The 16,489-nt window shown below is 36.5% G+C and overlaps 1 protein-coding gene across 4 annotated transcripts in view; it reads right to left on the bottom strand.

Annotated features, from left to right (window-relative positions):
- The window catches only part of C6 (complement C6), a 60,182-nt gene that overhangs the window by 10,854 nt on the left and 32,839 nt on the right, over positions 1 to 16,489 (bottom strand). For all 4 annotated transcript variants that reach the window (XM_074077546.1, XM_074077547.1, XM_074077545.1 and 1 more), the window contains 7 exons: positions 15,812 to 15,934; positions 10,511 to 10,677; positions 8,825 to 9,050; positions 7,706 to 7,877; positions 7,332 to 7,443; positions 3,172 to 3,304; positions 2,062 to 2,250 (listed from right to left, as the gene is read on the bottom strand). In XM_074077546.1, the coding sequence (XP_073933647.1) occupies positions 2,062 to 2,250; positions 3,172 to 3,304; positions 7,332 to 7,443; positions 7,706 to 7,877; positions 8,825 to 9,050; positions 10,511 to 10,677; positions 15,812 to 15,934 (1,122 nt within the window). The remainder of the gene's footprint in view (positions 1 to 2,061; positions 2,251 to 3,171; positions 3,305 to 7,331; positions 7,444 to 7,705; positions 7,878 to 8,824; positions 9,051 to 10,510; positions 10,678 to 15,811; positions 15,935 to 16,489) is intronic.

The raw sequence follows: 16,489 nt of genomic DNA, 5'->3' as shown, positions 1-16,489 counted from the left end.
CCATGGGAGACTCACTGATGCTATAGTTGCAGATAGGAGTCCTCACCAGGAAAGTGTAGTATTAGGTGATAAGAAAGATCTGAGTCTCAAGGGATTCCAACATTTAATGTCCTACTAAGGGCAAGAACCTGCCTGAAAGAGAGGACAGTGGTCAGAGAGTTAAATAAGATTTATGTCTTTGAAGCCAAGAAAAGAACTTATGTGCAGTAGGCAACACTGTTGAACATTGCTGAGGGATCAAAAAAGATGAGGATGAAAATGATGTTCACTATATCTAGTAATATAGATATTAACTATGATAATGGTACACATATTTTTTGGAGTAATGACTTGAAAGTTAGATTTTCTTGCAAGAAGGATCAATGGAGAAATGTAACTTCTAAATGTACATACTTATCCCTGGACACTAGAATATTACGGTGAAAAAGGAAGGGAGGGACAAAGGAATCAATGAAGGTGGAAGGAAGGTTAGAAGAGGAAGGGAAAGGAAGGAAAAAGGTGTGGAGGGAGAAGAAGTTGAAGAAAACAGCAGTGGTCCCTTTTCATGATTCTGAAGGATGTTACTGTAGTAATTCAGGTGAAAGTTTGGATAGTAATTTGGATTAAGGTGCCAAAGGTAAAATTAAGAAGTGGATACTCTTAAGACAATTGAAATAATAGGAAAACAAACAATCAGTCTAATAATGGATTTATAATTAAGGGATGAAGCAGATATTACGAAGAAAGGGAATGTAATGGTTTTAGGAGACCACATACCATGAAAGCTTCAATTGGGAAAACTAAGAAAAGATGCCTGAGGAAATGATGCTTGAATTAAGATGAGGCATAGAATAGTATGTGAGGGAGGAGGGAGTAAAGTGGAGGAATGACACTTGGGATATGTTGTATGTAAAGAAAACCTTGGTCATCTTTGTGTACATTGAGGTCCACCCAAAGAACCTTCAGACTGGCTGTTGGATCTGGAACTGATGCCTTGGCATGTAGGATGAAACAAACTCCCCGTTCTGGATCTGACTCATCAGGCATCAGGCATCCACAGGATCAGCATGGTGTTTGCGTTCATGTTCAGCAACATGGTGTTTGCTGCTATTGCCATTTCCTACTGTTATTCTTTGTTAGTATTCTCATTCCAGCTGGTGAAATTTGATCCAGAACCTTCATAAACTTGGAGACCTATAGCTCTGGATAAGCTGCAGCTACTAAGATTTACACTGGCATTGGACTGTTTTATTTGGCTTCTTATGATTGTGCTCCTCTGCCCTCTGTAAATAAGTCTACATATTCATCAGCGAGAGGCCCCAAACTATGCATTTTTTTTTCCCCAAAGAGAATCAAGTGTCACAGAGCATTGCTCTGTCACTGCTGGTTTGAAATGGTCAGTGATTACATGCAATGAGTCTTTGATCTCTCCTTGAAGCCTCAGGATGAAGTTAGTGCTGACACTGAGCTGTCTACAAGACCCAGCACAGGGCCAACCTAGAAATGAGAACACTCTTTAATGTTTGACGTTCTGAGGGCAAGAGGTAATGGGATTTGAACTCAGGACCTTACACTTGGTAGGCAAGTGCTCTACCACTTGAGTCACATACTCAGGTCTATTTAGGCAGATACCACCCAGAGTTTAAAACTATCGTTTAGAGAAACTGATATACTGGGTTTGTTTTATTCAAAGAACTTCAAAAAATTTGTTTTAGGTAGTAAGAAAATGCCTAATTATGTGTTAGCTACTTTTTGTGGTTCTTTACTTGAACTGAACATTTCAGTTGAACATCAGTTCTGATCTTGTTAGATGAAAGATTTTGAACTTCTATAAAAGTTTTATATTGGAAATGAAAAATTAGACTCAATTTCTAAAGTCTGAAAATCTACTTGACTAATAACCTATTACTTGCTATTCACTCTCATCATCTAAATAGGACGAGTTAAAACTTAGTTCTCCAGTGGACTCTGCTGCCTTCTCTCTCCAAAACACAGGTAAGAAACAGCATTGCTGTAGTTACTGAACTGCCAGTTTCAGGGAACCTGACTTGTTAGAATCCCCAATTTTGAGCTGCTATTCACCTTCTTCACAGGTCAGTGATTCTGAAATGGGTGGTGTCCAGGAATCCCCCTTGCACGTGTACCTTGATGGCCCAGAAACAGCAAAGCCTTTTGGGCAGGTCAGTTTAATGGATTCACCAATTTTATATACTCTCTGAAATGGTGTGAGTGTCAGGATGTCCTGCACAACTGGCTTGAGGCACTCTGTCCCTGCAGGGAGAGCAACATTTCAATTGTGTTTAGTGGAGGAGAAAACTCAGGGAAGATAGGCAGATTTTATGCACCCAATAGGTGACATTAAAGAGATTTACTGCATATACTCAGCTTTCATACCCAATTTGATCAGGAAACCTCAGGTTTAAGGATCTCCAGAGACTCCATCAAAAAACTCCCTTTAGTTCTAATAGCTGAGGTTTCCTTCCTAAGGAATTGGTTCCAGACATATTCAACATTGATTACATCTTTGGGACCTTTTCCTTTTAGGAAATAATTTCCTTTCCTCTTCTACCTTTTCCCCCAAACAAGTTACCACATTGTGAGTGGCACAGAGGCAGGACATTCTAATTGACACAGGTCTCAACTCTGCTTCAAGGTGTCCCATAACAATTTTTGGAGGTCTCCATTTGATCCTTGTTTGAATCTCAATTTATTCTTTCCTGCATCATGTGTATCCTCAGGACCTACAAGGTCATGAACTGTTTTTCAGTGAAGAATGTCAATGTGCTCTAAGGAACAGTGCCTGGAGAAAACTGCATCTCACATAAAATCCAAGTTCTGATACTTAAAGATTCTCAGTATCACCTTCTTGGGACTCATCAGTTTACACCAATTTCTACATCAGGCAGAGCGGATGTCTGTGGTTAAATACAGTTTGCAGACTTCCTGGATTTCTTTTTAAGACCATACTTCACATACTTTGTGTTTGAAGCAGAGGGAGGAGAACTGAAATATGGAGATATTTTGATATCTAATTTTAGCAAATAAGCCCCATTTACTGCTTCACTAAGTCTTTTCACCATAGTTACTAAAAAATAGTAAAATGTACTGATGCAAGGGTGTGATTTTTCTCTATTTATATTGGGCACGTTCATTGTGTAGAGTAGTCACACAAAATGTTTGCCCAGTTCTCACGTCGGCATTCCACATCCCCTTGCCACCACGTTCTGTCTGGTAAGCATCTGAAGTACTGGTATCCAACAGCTTTGAATCCAGTAAGGCATGAAATTTCAATTTCTTCCCCAACTGAGTACAGTTTCTTTTCATTCTAAAATTAAAACAGATGCCATAAAATTATTAAAATTACTAATGTGATGAATAACCATCTCTAAACATTATAGCATCATCCTGAATTCAGTTTATTCAACCACCTCTATATCTACTCATAGAGTTTTCTCAAATTCTACTCCTAAGTACCTCCCAACATTCTCTCCTTCCTTTCTTCATCATCTAGTCCTTTTTTTTTTGTGGGTAGTGCTTGATTTATTCATTAAAAAATTCTTATGTATAAAACAAGATGGATTTTGCTTTTAGGAGTTAAGAGCACTTTTCAAAAAATTAAAGTCAGGAAGGAGTAGGGATCACACTGAGTAGTTTCTCCCAGAAGCACTTAAGTGAGCGAATGTGCATACATTCTCAAAATGGCTTTGGACAGTACCAGGACTTCAGGGTCAGCTTCTAACAGCTCCAACCCAGCAGATGCTCACTGTGGATGGACGAGTGGGGAGGGGTGGAGTAAGGGACACATGTCAGCATTTGGGCACAGAAGTGAATTACTATTAAGATCCAGGTACACAAGGAAATTCCATGTAATAACACCAACAAAAGTCAGCTAGAGTAGACCATGTGTCACAGCTAAACCAGAATGATGAGTTGCAAAACTTGGAGTGACTGGGAGACAATCACAGTATACAGTCTTTCTTCCTGGTGTTTATTATTTCTCACCACAGCAGCTTTCTAACTGGTCATTCTTTGAATCTGTTTTCCACATCACTTCTCTAAATTTCTTATAATTTCTTTTTACTTAAAAACTTACTCCACCTTACATAGGGATAGCTTACTAGTGCTAGAAGAGAAAAACTATATACTTATATTGTGACTATAAACTGAATAATGTTTCCTACATATACAGCAAACATATGCAGCTGTTAAGTGTGACTAATTGACTACAAATAAGAATGTCAATTAAGAATGTCACTCATTTCCTAGTAACCCATTGATCCTTATGTACTATTGGCTGTTAAGAGATAAGGCTTTTAATAAAGAAAAATAAAATAAGGAGCAAATTTGTTTATAAAAATAAAAACATTTTGTTATGGTTTGAATATCCCATCCAAAACTCATATTGAAATTTAATTGCCATTGTGGTTGCATTAAAAGGTGATTAAGTCATAAGGGTTGTGTCTTCATTAATGGATCAATGCCACTATCCTGATAAAAGGATAAGTGCTACTACACCCTTTTTCTTTTTGTTCTACCTGTATTAATGGAATAAGCCAACAAAAGGCCCAGATAGTCAGCTGCAGGTCATAAAGTGTCTGTCACAATGTCTCACCTCTGCCATTATTGCATTAAAGTACCCATAGACAATATGTAAATAAATGAATATGCTGCATTCCAATAAAATCTTGTTTTTAAAAATGTAACACTTCAGAGTTGGTCTTTAGACCATGGTTTGCTGACTCCTGGCTTTAGTCTCCATTGTGTGACTCCTGACCTAGCAGCATCAGGACTGTGTGAGAACATGCTAGATAGCGACATTTTTAGGCCTCATTCAATACCTACTGAAACAGTGGGATTGGAACCCACAGATCTGTTTTAACAAGCTCTCCACTACATTGGTGAGCTTGAGAGCTTCTATTCTGAAATAAAGACTAATTGAAATTATCCCCCTCTAAAATAGTTTCTTCCCTTAAATATCTATATATATAGGCAGAAGACAGAACAGGGAAGATACATGAGCCCGGACGATGGTCCATGCGTAGATACTTATGTGCTGGCCTTTGAGAATTGAATGTTATTGATTTTTGTTCATAAATATGATACAGTTGGAAAAATCTTATTTTAAGGATTTTACTGACTTTAAGAAATGTAAATGGATATGGAGCATGCCTCTGTGATCAATTTTAATATTATGTATCTCCTGAAAGATTTATATCTAAAGTCATAGATTTGTCTGGCAATAAGTATTCAATTTGTATAAAAAGCATGGAAACATATTGTAGCTTTGTGAAAAAGAAGAAATTAAAAGGATATTACAATTATACTCACTTTCTAAGGGTTCTATAGATTTCTAACCTAATAAGGCAATACAGACTCAATACTCCTATGATTATGGTCAAGTCTTGTTTAATCTCTCTGAGAATAGTTATGTCTTAGATAAGGACATTATTTTTCTCAGACTCAGACATTAACAGGCAAACATCAGTTTCAGATTCTTACAAGTTCCTCAACTCTATATTATGCTGAAGTTCCATTCTCTACTAACACAAATATATCATCTTTGTATGAACTAAGCGGTACCATGAGACACAGGCATGAAGACATCTCCAGGAAATTTAAGATGAAAAAGAGGTCAAAAGACAGGATTTACAAAGGGGACTACATGAAACTAAAAAGTTTCTCACAACAAAAGAATTGGTCACCAGATTGAAGAGGCAGGCCACGGAACGGGAGAAAATCTATGCCAGTTATACATTTGTCAAGGGATTAATAACTAGAATATACAGGGAGCTCAAAAAACTAGACTCCCCCAAAATCAGTGACCCAATAAAGAAATGGGCAAATGAACTGAACAGAGTTTTTTCAAAGGAAGAAATTGAAATGGCAAAAAAACCAAAAACAAAACAACAACAACAAAACACACATGAAGAAATGCTCAGCATTCCTAGCCATAAAGGAAGTGCAAATCAAATCTATGTTAAGATTCCATCTCACAGATGTTGAATGATGTTAGAATGGCCATCATCAAGAACACAAACTGCAAATGTTGGTCAAGATGTGGGGAAAAAGGAACCCTCCCATCTCATACCATGTTGGTGGGAATCTAAATCAGTACAACCACTATGGAAAACAGTATGGAGGTTCCTCAAAAGACAAAAACTGCCATATTATCTAGCATTACCACTCCTAGGGATATATCCAAAGGAATGTAAGTCAGGATACAATAAAGACACCTGCACAGACATGTTTATTGCAGAATTTTTCACAATGGCTAACCTATGGAAATAACCCAGATGCCCTACAACTGATGAATGGATTAAGAAAATGTGGTATTTATATACAATGGAGTTTTATTCAGTCATGAGGAAGAATGAAACTATGTGGTATGAAGGTAAATGGATGCAATTAGAGGACATAATGTTAAAAGAAGTAAGCCTGGCTCAGAAAGACAAAGGCTGCATGTTTTCTCTCATATGTGGGAGATGGACACAATACAAATATGAAAATCAGGTTACAGTAATGGGAGAGGGAGGGTAAATGAAGGAAGTTAAGAAGATGAATATGGTTGACGTACTTTCTATATAAGAATGAATATAGAATTTTTAAGTCTGTTGAAATAACCATAAGAAGGGGACAAAGGTAGAAAGGAGAAAAATACAGGGATGAACCAATGCAGGCATTGCATATATGTATTGCATGCATACATATATGCATGCATATGCAATACATATATGCATGAAAATGTCACAATAAAACTCCTGTATAGCTATCATAAACAACAAAAATGCTTTTTTTCAAAACTAGAGAACAGGAAGGTAAAACAGATCTTGTCTGGGGGTTGGTACCAGTGGGAGTTGGAAGATATAAGGAAAAGGTGTAGGAAGGTGAATGTAGTGGAAATATTATGTACTCATGTATAAAAATGGAAAAATGAGACATGTTGAAATTATTCCAGGAATAGGGGTGGGAGGATAAAGGCGAATGATGGAAGAGGTGAATTCAACTATGATATAGTGTAAGAACTTTTATAAATGTCACAATGTACCCCCAGTACAGTAATAACATGGTAACAAAAAATAACTTAAAAAAGGAATGGTCAAGATTACTTTATACCTTTTAAGTTAACAGATTATTAAAATGGGAAAATAATAGTTCCAATTTTTAAAAAATCTATTTTTTACTATTTTTTTTAACAGTACTATGGTTTAAACACTTGCTAGGCAGGCACTCTACCACTTGAGCCAGTGTACCAGTCCCAAATTCATACTTTCAAGTTCTTTTTTTTCACTAATCAAATTCAAGGTTCTGTTTTTTTTAATCTCCAAATCAAAAGTGATTGTCAGGATGCTTACCCTGATAAATCCATTTTCTGGAAGAACTGGCTGAAGACACCCTGAATCTGTTTCTATCTCAGGAAGATCTACCTCTTTCATTTCTTCGTCATCACTGATGCATGGTTGCCCACTAGAAAGGAAAAATAAATGTCTGCAAATTTATGTACACAAATTTACATGAGTATGTACATGAATAGCCTGTATTCATATATATTAATTACATACATATTAAATATGAGATAAGCACAGCAACAAATTCAATACTTCACTAACATGCTGTTGGCATAGGTAAAATTCCAAATATCTTTTTACTTCCCAGTGGGATAATAAATAGCTGAACTCTCTATGCTAGTGGGAGAAATAACCCGTTCTGTCCTCTTACCCAGCCTTACATATTTTCCATTATTGAAAATGTGCAGTCCTCCTCTTGCCGCTGCTTGCCCTCACAATGTCTCCCTCCCTGTTGGGGGGCAGGGTTAGTACACTCTCGGGTTCTTGATCTCTTATAAGCAGCATTGCATGTGCTCCAGGAAGACCAGCAACCCCAGTTCCCATCCACTGTATCTGGAACAGAGAAGACCCGCCTGTCATCATGGTGCACATGAGAGAATTTAGGTTTTGAAGACAGGACAAGATGGTTTCTTCAAATTTTTACTCTGTGATCTGCTTTGTGGAATGTTACAGTGTTACAGTGAGGGTTAAAGATACATTGCCTGAATTCTTTTTTCTGTTCTCAGAGGCCTGATTAAAATTGCAACAATTGTGAATCAGGTTCACCATCTCAAATATGTATGTGTACATATGTACACACATGTATGTACATGTGTACACATATATGTATAAATATGGAGATCCTCTGAATAGAACATATATCAAATTACATTTTGAATGACAATAGGACATATTCTTACTCCCATGACTTATTCCCTTTCTAAGGAGAATGTGATAACTATGAACATGAAAACTTTGGTTGTGGCATAACTTATCCCTTATAAAGCTATTCTCCTTATACATTATATTATGTAAGCATTTTATAATAATAGCATTATATATTTACTTTATATTTATTTATTTAATGCTACAGATATGCTATGTATGCTTTAAAGATGTCATAAAACAAGTGAATAAATGTATATTTAAATCCTGGTGTAGATACTGGTGTTATCCTCACTTTATGGATGAGCAGATTGCAGTATGGAAAGATTAGATAACTTTTCTAACATCAGGTAGCTGATACAGATGAGACAAACACAGGCTTGTTTGACTTTACAGACACATTTTTTTTGGTGGTACTGGAGTTGAACTCAGGGTCTTGTTCTTGCTAGGCAAGTGCTCTACCACTGTTTGAGCCACACCCACAGTCCTAGGGCTTTTTTGAGGGCTTATTATCTTTGTAAGCTTGAGCAAGATGGAAGTTGCTAATAAGTATTGTTTGTTTAAATTGACCAATCCAAAACATCTTTTTTGGAGGGAAAAAGGTGCCCACCTCACAACCTGTCACCGATACTCACTAGATTTATAGTCTGGAGATCGCCTCTCGCAGTTCTCCCCATAGGTACCACTCTGGCACACACACAGACATTCGGTCCCTGAGAGTGTGGCACGGCCATTATTAGGGCATGGAGCACATTGGCAAGGATCAAACTTGGCTGCATATTCTTGAAAAGCTTTCCTGAGGTTATTCCGTTTTGTCACTGCACAGGGGATGTTTCTTACCAAGTCCATAATGGGAGCAAGCTAAGAGCAGAGATAGAGAGGAGGCCCAGTCACATTCCCTTTGGCAAATGTTGCCTAGTTCTTATGGAATGAAAGGTCAGCCCCAGAAAACACCACACTTGAAAGGGAGTATTATAAAAGCCTGTTGAGCCAGTAGAGTCAAACCTTGTACCTGAGGGCAGATGATCTGTGTGGAACTTACTTTCCCTGCGGTTCTACTATGAAAGAAGCCTTATGTCAGATGTTGTTTTCTTGGAAACGCATCATGTTATTTAGTAAACATCAAGTGCATACATCAAAATGCTGAGAAAGATGACTGAGAGTCATCAATGCTCATTAATGTTCTGCTGAAATCTCATTAAGTTTCAATCAGGCAGGAAAATCTAGAGAAGATGAAGAGAGGTTTTCCTTGTTCTTTGTTTTTCTAGGGATAGTATTGGCTTTTGGTAGAGCCAGATAACAATATGTGGGGTGGGAGAAAATAGAGGGTTGAACTTGCCAGTTAGATGAATAGAAAAATTACAGTAACAAATAATGGAGCTAACAACAACAAAAGAAGAGTGCTTATTTTATTAACTTCTTTAAAGCCCAAAGAAATGACTATCTAATGTAGTGTATTACTTAAAATTGTCCAGATGGGCATCTGGGTCTCATTTCCTACCAGAACCCATGGAGTTCAATATATTTTCATGCTACATGTAAATGATTCCATTTTCATAATGATTGAACTCCTTTATCTTCATTTGAATGAAATAAACTTAATAACGTCTTTGGAGGCCTTTCAAAATGTAGTTATATTATATACAAAACTGATTCTAAATGGCATATGACTGATATATGGGGAAAGTATTCCATAAATAACAAAAATCACCTTTTTATGTAATTACAACAAATACAGAGCTGGTAAATTGAATCAGTGGTGATAGAAACAGGAAGTTGAATGGATCTAAAATCCCATTTATCCCACAGAGCTACAGATGAAGATTTTGGAGTGCTCATCAGATAGAGTTGTAAGAAAATCACAGAAACTGAATTTATTGTGTTCATGGGGAGATTGTTAGGAAAATGCTGCACACGGCACACAAAGGAGGCTCACAAGAGGTTTCTCATGTCCAAAGTTTAATAAGCAGGCTGGCTGGCCAAGAGAAAATGGCGCAGCAGCTTCTCTTGGCGGGTCTGGCCTTAAGTAGCATTTTGGAGAAAGCAAGGGCTAGGGACAGACAAAGAGAGGTGGCAGGAGATAAGGAACAGTGGGCTTTGTTTTGCAAGGGATGAGACCAGCTGCCGTTTAGGCTGCAGAAGGGGCAGTTCATCTCAAGTTTGAGCTGTTTTTTTTTCTAAAGGTACATTGTGCATACATATTAAAGAAAGATATTTCCATTATAACCTGAGAAGAATATGGAAAAGGAATCATAGGGTGTGGAATTTGGGTTTCTGGCACACTGCTTTAGCACTCTTACCTCAATACTTTTTAATCTTACCTCAAAGTCAATCACAGCAGGATTTTCCTTCACTGATTCTAGCCACTCCGTAAAGACTTTCTCCTCTGGACCTGAGTTGCCTTTCTCCCATGCCAAAGCTGCTGCAAACTCACTCCTTCCTCCTTGAACCAGGGATATGGATTTCTCTGCTCCCTGTACAAGTGAACCTGCAGAGAGAGAGAGAGAGAGAGAGAGAGAGAGAGAGAGAGAGAGAGAGAGAGAGAGAGTAGTTTCAATGTAGATAGTGAAGGGGAAAGCACTCTGTCCTGAACACACAGTGAGAGTCAACACTGAGATGCAAATACATTGTCCTTCACTACTTTGCCTTTTACTGTTTTTGATTTATACTGGTAGAAGTCTTTGACAACTGGAATAACATAAACCACATAGCTTCTGATATCCAACTTATTGATTTGCAATGATTGAAACTTTCAATTGCAAAAAGAAAGATAGAATGTTTTTAAACTTGAAGCAAGATAAAAACACATTACATGAAGGAAAAAACACTCAGGTTAAGAATTGGCTCAGTATTTCTTTAGAGGTACTGATATTTAATGTTGATCTATATAGCAACTTAATCCATATTCTATATGTTTAATGCATCACAAATAGAAATAATATCTATAAAGGACATTTTACTCCCCTACTTAATTTTTTTTCTTTTTTTACTATTTCCCATTGAATGTAGCAGAGTGCTCTTCCCAAAACTAAACCTGTGAATTTCTTGGCAAAGTTTTTTTTTTTTTGGGGGGGGGGGAGTGGAGAAACTATATACCATGTCAACTTTTTGAAAAAAAAAACACAGTCCACTTTATAATTTTAGAAGTTAAGAGTTCTCTTTAATTCTGTCACACTCAGAGTTTTCGAATCTAAGATGGACTTCACTCACACTTAACATCTATTGAAATCATGCAGATTGTAAATAAGATGGTGAGAGTCTTCCAAATATTTTAGCAAGGCATGTAAGTCTGGTTTAATATAGATCAAACCAACCTTCACAGCTTTATCTTGCAAATTCATGTTAAGCCAAACTGAAATGTTCTATTCTTTTATGTACTCATTCTTTGCCTTTCTGTGCATCCTTTTCCCCATCTTTAAAACAAGTGTAGTAATTGTACCAGTTGAGAGAATTAAGAGTTTACACATACATGAATGGTACTTTGTGCCTGGAACATAGTAAAGACTTAATAAATGCTGATTTATTATTTATTCTTTTTTCCTTTTAATCATTCATGTGTTTATTTGAGTATATCAATTCACTATTTATAATGTACTAGGAATGGTGCTAAGTGCAAAGGACATAAAGATTATGTTGATGTCCTCAATTTGTTTACAAATTAGTGGAGGAAATAGAAAGTAAACACAATGCAGTGTGGTGAGGGCTATGGTATTATGCATACAGGCTACAAAGAGAATAAACAGGTTGGCACCTAGCCCTGCTGATGTGTAACAATGGAGGTAAAAAACAGAACAATTTCTTTTGGGAGTACCTGCTAAAAATTATAATTTCAGGATTTGGTTACTTTAAAATAAATATTGTATCTTTAGCATATTAAAAACTTAAGCAATTCAGAAAAGCATACTCCTTATTCCCCTTATTTCATGTGAGTTTTATATAATAAACTGAGTTGTCATTGACTCATCATTGCCCACTGTTTCTTTGTTCCTGAGTTCTGTATTTATCTATTGGATTTATATGTTGATATTAATATTTTTATGTGTTTTTGTACTCTTGTCTCTGCCACTCCTCTCATAATTCAAGTTGCATCTGGGCTTTTTCTATGTACACCCTTGGGTTAAAGAAGATGGAGAGAAAAGGAATCAAGCTACATCTTCTGAATACTCAAGTACTTTTTTTGTAAATCTAGCAGAAATCATAAATTTGAAGGCCACAGTTTTCAAGGTTAAGGGACAGGCTCTTGAGACAAAAGAGAATTCTTCAGTACTTAATGTTTTAAAAGAATTCTTGAATTTAAATATCAAGAGTCAATCTTGCTAGGACTTAAAATTTATGACATCAATCATAGAATGATGAAATGTATAATGCCATAAGAACCATTTTTCCTCTCAAAAGGAGAAATGATTTTTTTAGCATTAGGGAGAATGGAAACTGTTTGACATGCACAAGATTTAGACTTGGTGAATTCCTCAGTGAAGTCCTAGGGCTTTGATACTTTGAGGAGAGTCATGGGAGGCGTGTGCTACAAGAGAAATCTGAGAGAAACACATATGCATTTGTACCTAAATCTTCTCTAGTAATAGAATGTGCATATTTTATATCCAACATGGCACTCAAGTAAGTGGTCCCTTGGGTGAAAGGCCCTCATGCTTTACTCGATGTTTAAGAAAACAGCCAGGAGTTTGCTAAACCCTGAAGCTGAGGAAGTCTTGAGAGAGAGGTTTTGAAACAAAGGGACATGATTTTCATTGGCATGAGGAAGATTTCAAGGGTATGGTCCTAACAATCCATGGCCAAGGGAGGATCATCAATATTGGCAGTAGTTGCCAATGCATAACAACAAGAACCAGAGCAGGTAAATGACACATTAGCCTGAGGCCAGCAAAGGAAAAGGACAACAGGGTCCTATATTCCTCTGATGTTAGGGTGCACCTTTCTCTTTCCACAACATGTGCTAACATGCAGGTTTACACATTCACTGGGAAACATTCCCTGGGAAGCAGCAAAAGAGAAAAGCTAGAGTATCCTCCATCTGAATGAAAATTGAAACTCAGGATGACTGAGTTGCCTTACATTGAAAATTTTATGTTTTTACTACTTAGAAGAAATGGGGATTTGAGAGCTATGCTGAATTCTATTTTAGAGAAATAAAATCCTATCTTCAAACGTGAATTATTCCAATTGTTTTTTAATTTGTCTCTTTGTTACATGGATTTCCCAGTTGAGCAGCTTTTTTTCAGTAAGTACTCAAGAATGTATATTCTCAGAATACTCTTATGAGAATGTCTTCCTATTACTTTTTCACATGGAAGCATTTTTTTTCCTATTTCAGAAATTTGTGTACCTTCCGCCATTGTCTTATTATGTGGAATTTTGTTATGGAGAAAGTATGAGACCAGAAGGACTTTGCAGTAGACTTGAATTTTCAGCCTAAGTACTTACAGAATTCATTGAAAAAAATCTTTGGATTTAGTAAATTAACCAGAATTTATCTTAGAGTTGCATACTTGAACAGTATTTCTGATACATATAATCAATAAACCTTCATTTATTTTAGGGATATGTTCTAAGATAGTGTTTTCTTGAGTACACTTTTTGTTTCTTCATTTGGATTTTTAACTCCCATGCATTAATTTATGTTGGTTATTCTACTTTCATTAGATTTCCTTTAATCATATTTGAATTTTTCTCTAAACTTTTTGTGATTTTTTTAGATCTTTTTGTTTATATGTGATTAACTTTATTTATTTTGCTTTTGGAAAATTATATTTTGTCCTTGTAGTGTTTAATTTTATTTATAATTATAATGGTGATTCTCAATATTTGTTTTTGTGCCTTAGCTTTGAAATATCCTTTTTCCTTTAATTCTTACATTTAATTTTTAAAACTCTGAGCCCTGATTTATTGAATTCATGCTCTTGTTAAAATATTCTATTACATGGTAAGCCAGTGCAGAATCTTTGATTTTTTAATATAAATATCTAGTTTACATTACTAAATTGTCTGTTTGGTGTACTGTTCCTTCTTGCTCTTTTTCTTTTGATATAATAAGAATGCAGTTATCAAGCCAATTCTCATTTTGCTTATGTTTAACACAGGTATGTATACACAAACCAGGTATATGCTCTGATACTATATGTATAATTGTCTATTTATTATAGTAAGTATTGTATTTTTCTTTGTTCCTTGTCTAGCTTCCTCATGAGAGCACAAGCTTCAACTTTGAGAGTTTCTATGATGCTACTTCCATTTGTTGAGTCATAATGAGTAAGAATCAGTCAGGCAAAGAAAGGGAAGAAGAGGATTTTATGTAGAGTAAGGAGTCTTTTATAATGGTGAAGCACAAGAGAGAAAGAACATGACTTGTTTAGGAGATTAGAGATAGTTTAGCTGTGCATCAGAAGAGGCAAGAGCTTATCCTTAAGGCCACGTGGAACCATCATGTGTTTAAAGTATGAGGGTTTCATGAATAAGATTTGCCATGTAGAAAACTCTGGTAAAAAAATAAATTGGAAGAAGGCAAGACTAGAACAAGGAGATTTCTGTGATAGTCTAGGATGGAAATAATGATGGTAGATATTCCAATGAAAAAGAAATGAAGACAACTTGGAGAGGTATTTAGGAGGTGAAAGGGATTTTGCATGGTTACTTATTGGATATGAAGTCTAGAAAGAAGACAAAATCAAAGACAAAGCCCAGGTTACTAGCTCAATTGCCCTAGTTGATGACAATGTCATTTATCAAGATCAGGACAACTAAAGGAGTGGGAAGGCAAGGGAACCAAGAGCTGCTGATCACTATACTAGTCTCACTATAAACAGCATGTCATTTAATCTCCTAGTGGACTACAAGTTAAAGACTATGCTGTTAGTAATGAGAATTACTTGTACAAGGACAGAGCATGTGAAATATTGGTGTTCATATTCATTCAGGTAGAGGTGCTTAGTGGTCACTTGTAAAGAGCTGGGAAGAGATAGGGTATTAGGATGCAAGAGTGAAAGTCCTAAATTAGTGCCTGAAACTGAAAAGCATAAAATCACTCTGCAAGCTAACCTGTGTCTTTTTACTTTAGTAGTTTGGATTTCTTTCTCTTTTGCTCCATTTGCCAGTGTCTTCTGCTATTTTCAATGTATGGCTTTTCTAATTTTTTTGTGTGTTTTTTTCTCCACAAAGTCTGATGAATTTTGTTCTCAGGATTTCTGTCTGACCATTTTCTTCTGCCCATCATACCTTCAGGGCCTTAAAAATCCCTCTCCTAGATCCTTGTCAGTCTATAGTTTTAATTGCTTATGTATATATCCTTGTTTTGTAAGTTTCTTAATGGGAATGTCTAGTTTATTCTTGTATTTACTTCACAATGCCTAATATTGTGTTCTGCATGAGCATAATCAATGAATTTTTCATTAAATTGAACAGCAAAGAAAACCGTAGCCATTTCTACTTTTTAAGTAGTGCTAATGATATTTTATTTGTACCTTGCACTTACCACACATAATGTCTCTGAGGCAGAAGAATGAAATAAGTGAAAAGTTAAAAATAGCACAGCCACGTACAATATGGTATTTAAATTATAGGCAGCCACAAGACATAGTGGACAAGCTACTGAGAGAGAGTACCATTACCTTCATATTTTTCTGACAGCTTGTTAGTGGTGCACCGGTGTTCCACTTCTGTTTTCTTAACAAAAAGAATACGTTTCTCTGTTTCAATTTGGATACACTTTCTGGTTTCTTCTTCTCTTAAGCCTAAGAAATAGAATACAGAAGAAAACCCTCTGAGGACTCAGAGACAAACATGAACTTTGATCACTTCATCAGCTGAAAACTATCCATCAGCTTCTGTCCTCCTCAGTTCCTGCAGACAGCTTTACTTCTAGATTCAGCCCTTCCCAGGCCCAGAGATGATCCTGAAGAGAAACACATCTGTGATTCCTTGTCATCTTCCTCTTCAGTGCTGACCCTAAGAAGCACCCATGAGACCCAAGGCCCATCTGTGGAGACCTTGTACTCTGCTTGTTGTCTGCCTCTTTGCTGCCACTGGACAAAATGAACTTCTACATTTGTCATTTCTATTGTCCACTGCCACTGTGTGGCCCTGCACATCAAGAGACTAAGACATGCTCTGTTCTGCTCTTCACAGTAAGGTCTATTTTCTGGGCCACAGCTGATTCTGTGAGACTTGAGTCCACAGTCACTTGTGCATCACCTAAAATGTGAATCTTGGTCATCTCTCCATCCATCAATACTCATTTTCATATTTCTCTGTGATTCCTCTCCCTGACTGAGCAACTCTTCCTCCGT

This window comes from Castor canadensis, chromosome 6, assembly GCF_047511655.1.
Source record: "Castor canadensis chromosome 6, mCasCan1.hap1v2, whole genome shotgun sequence".
NCBI classification, from domain to species: domain Eukaryota; kingdom Metazoa; phylum Chordata; class Mammalia; order Rodentia; family Castoridae; genus Castor; species Castor canadensis.
This window is presented reverse-complemented; position numbering and strand designations above follow the sequence as displayed.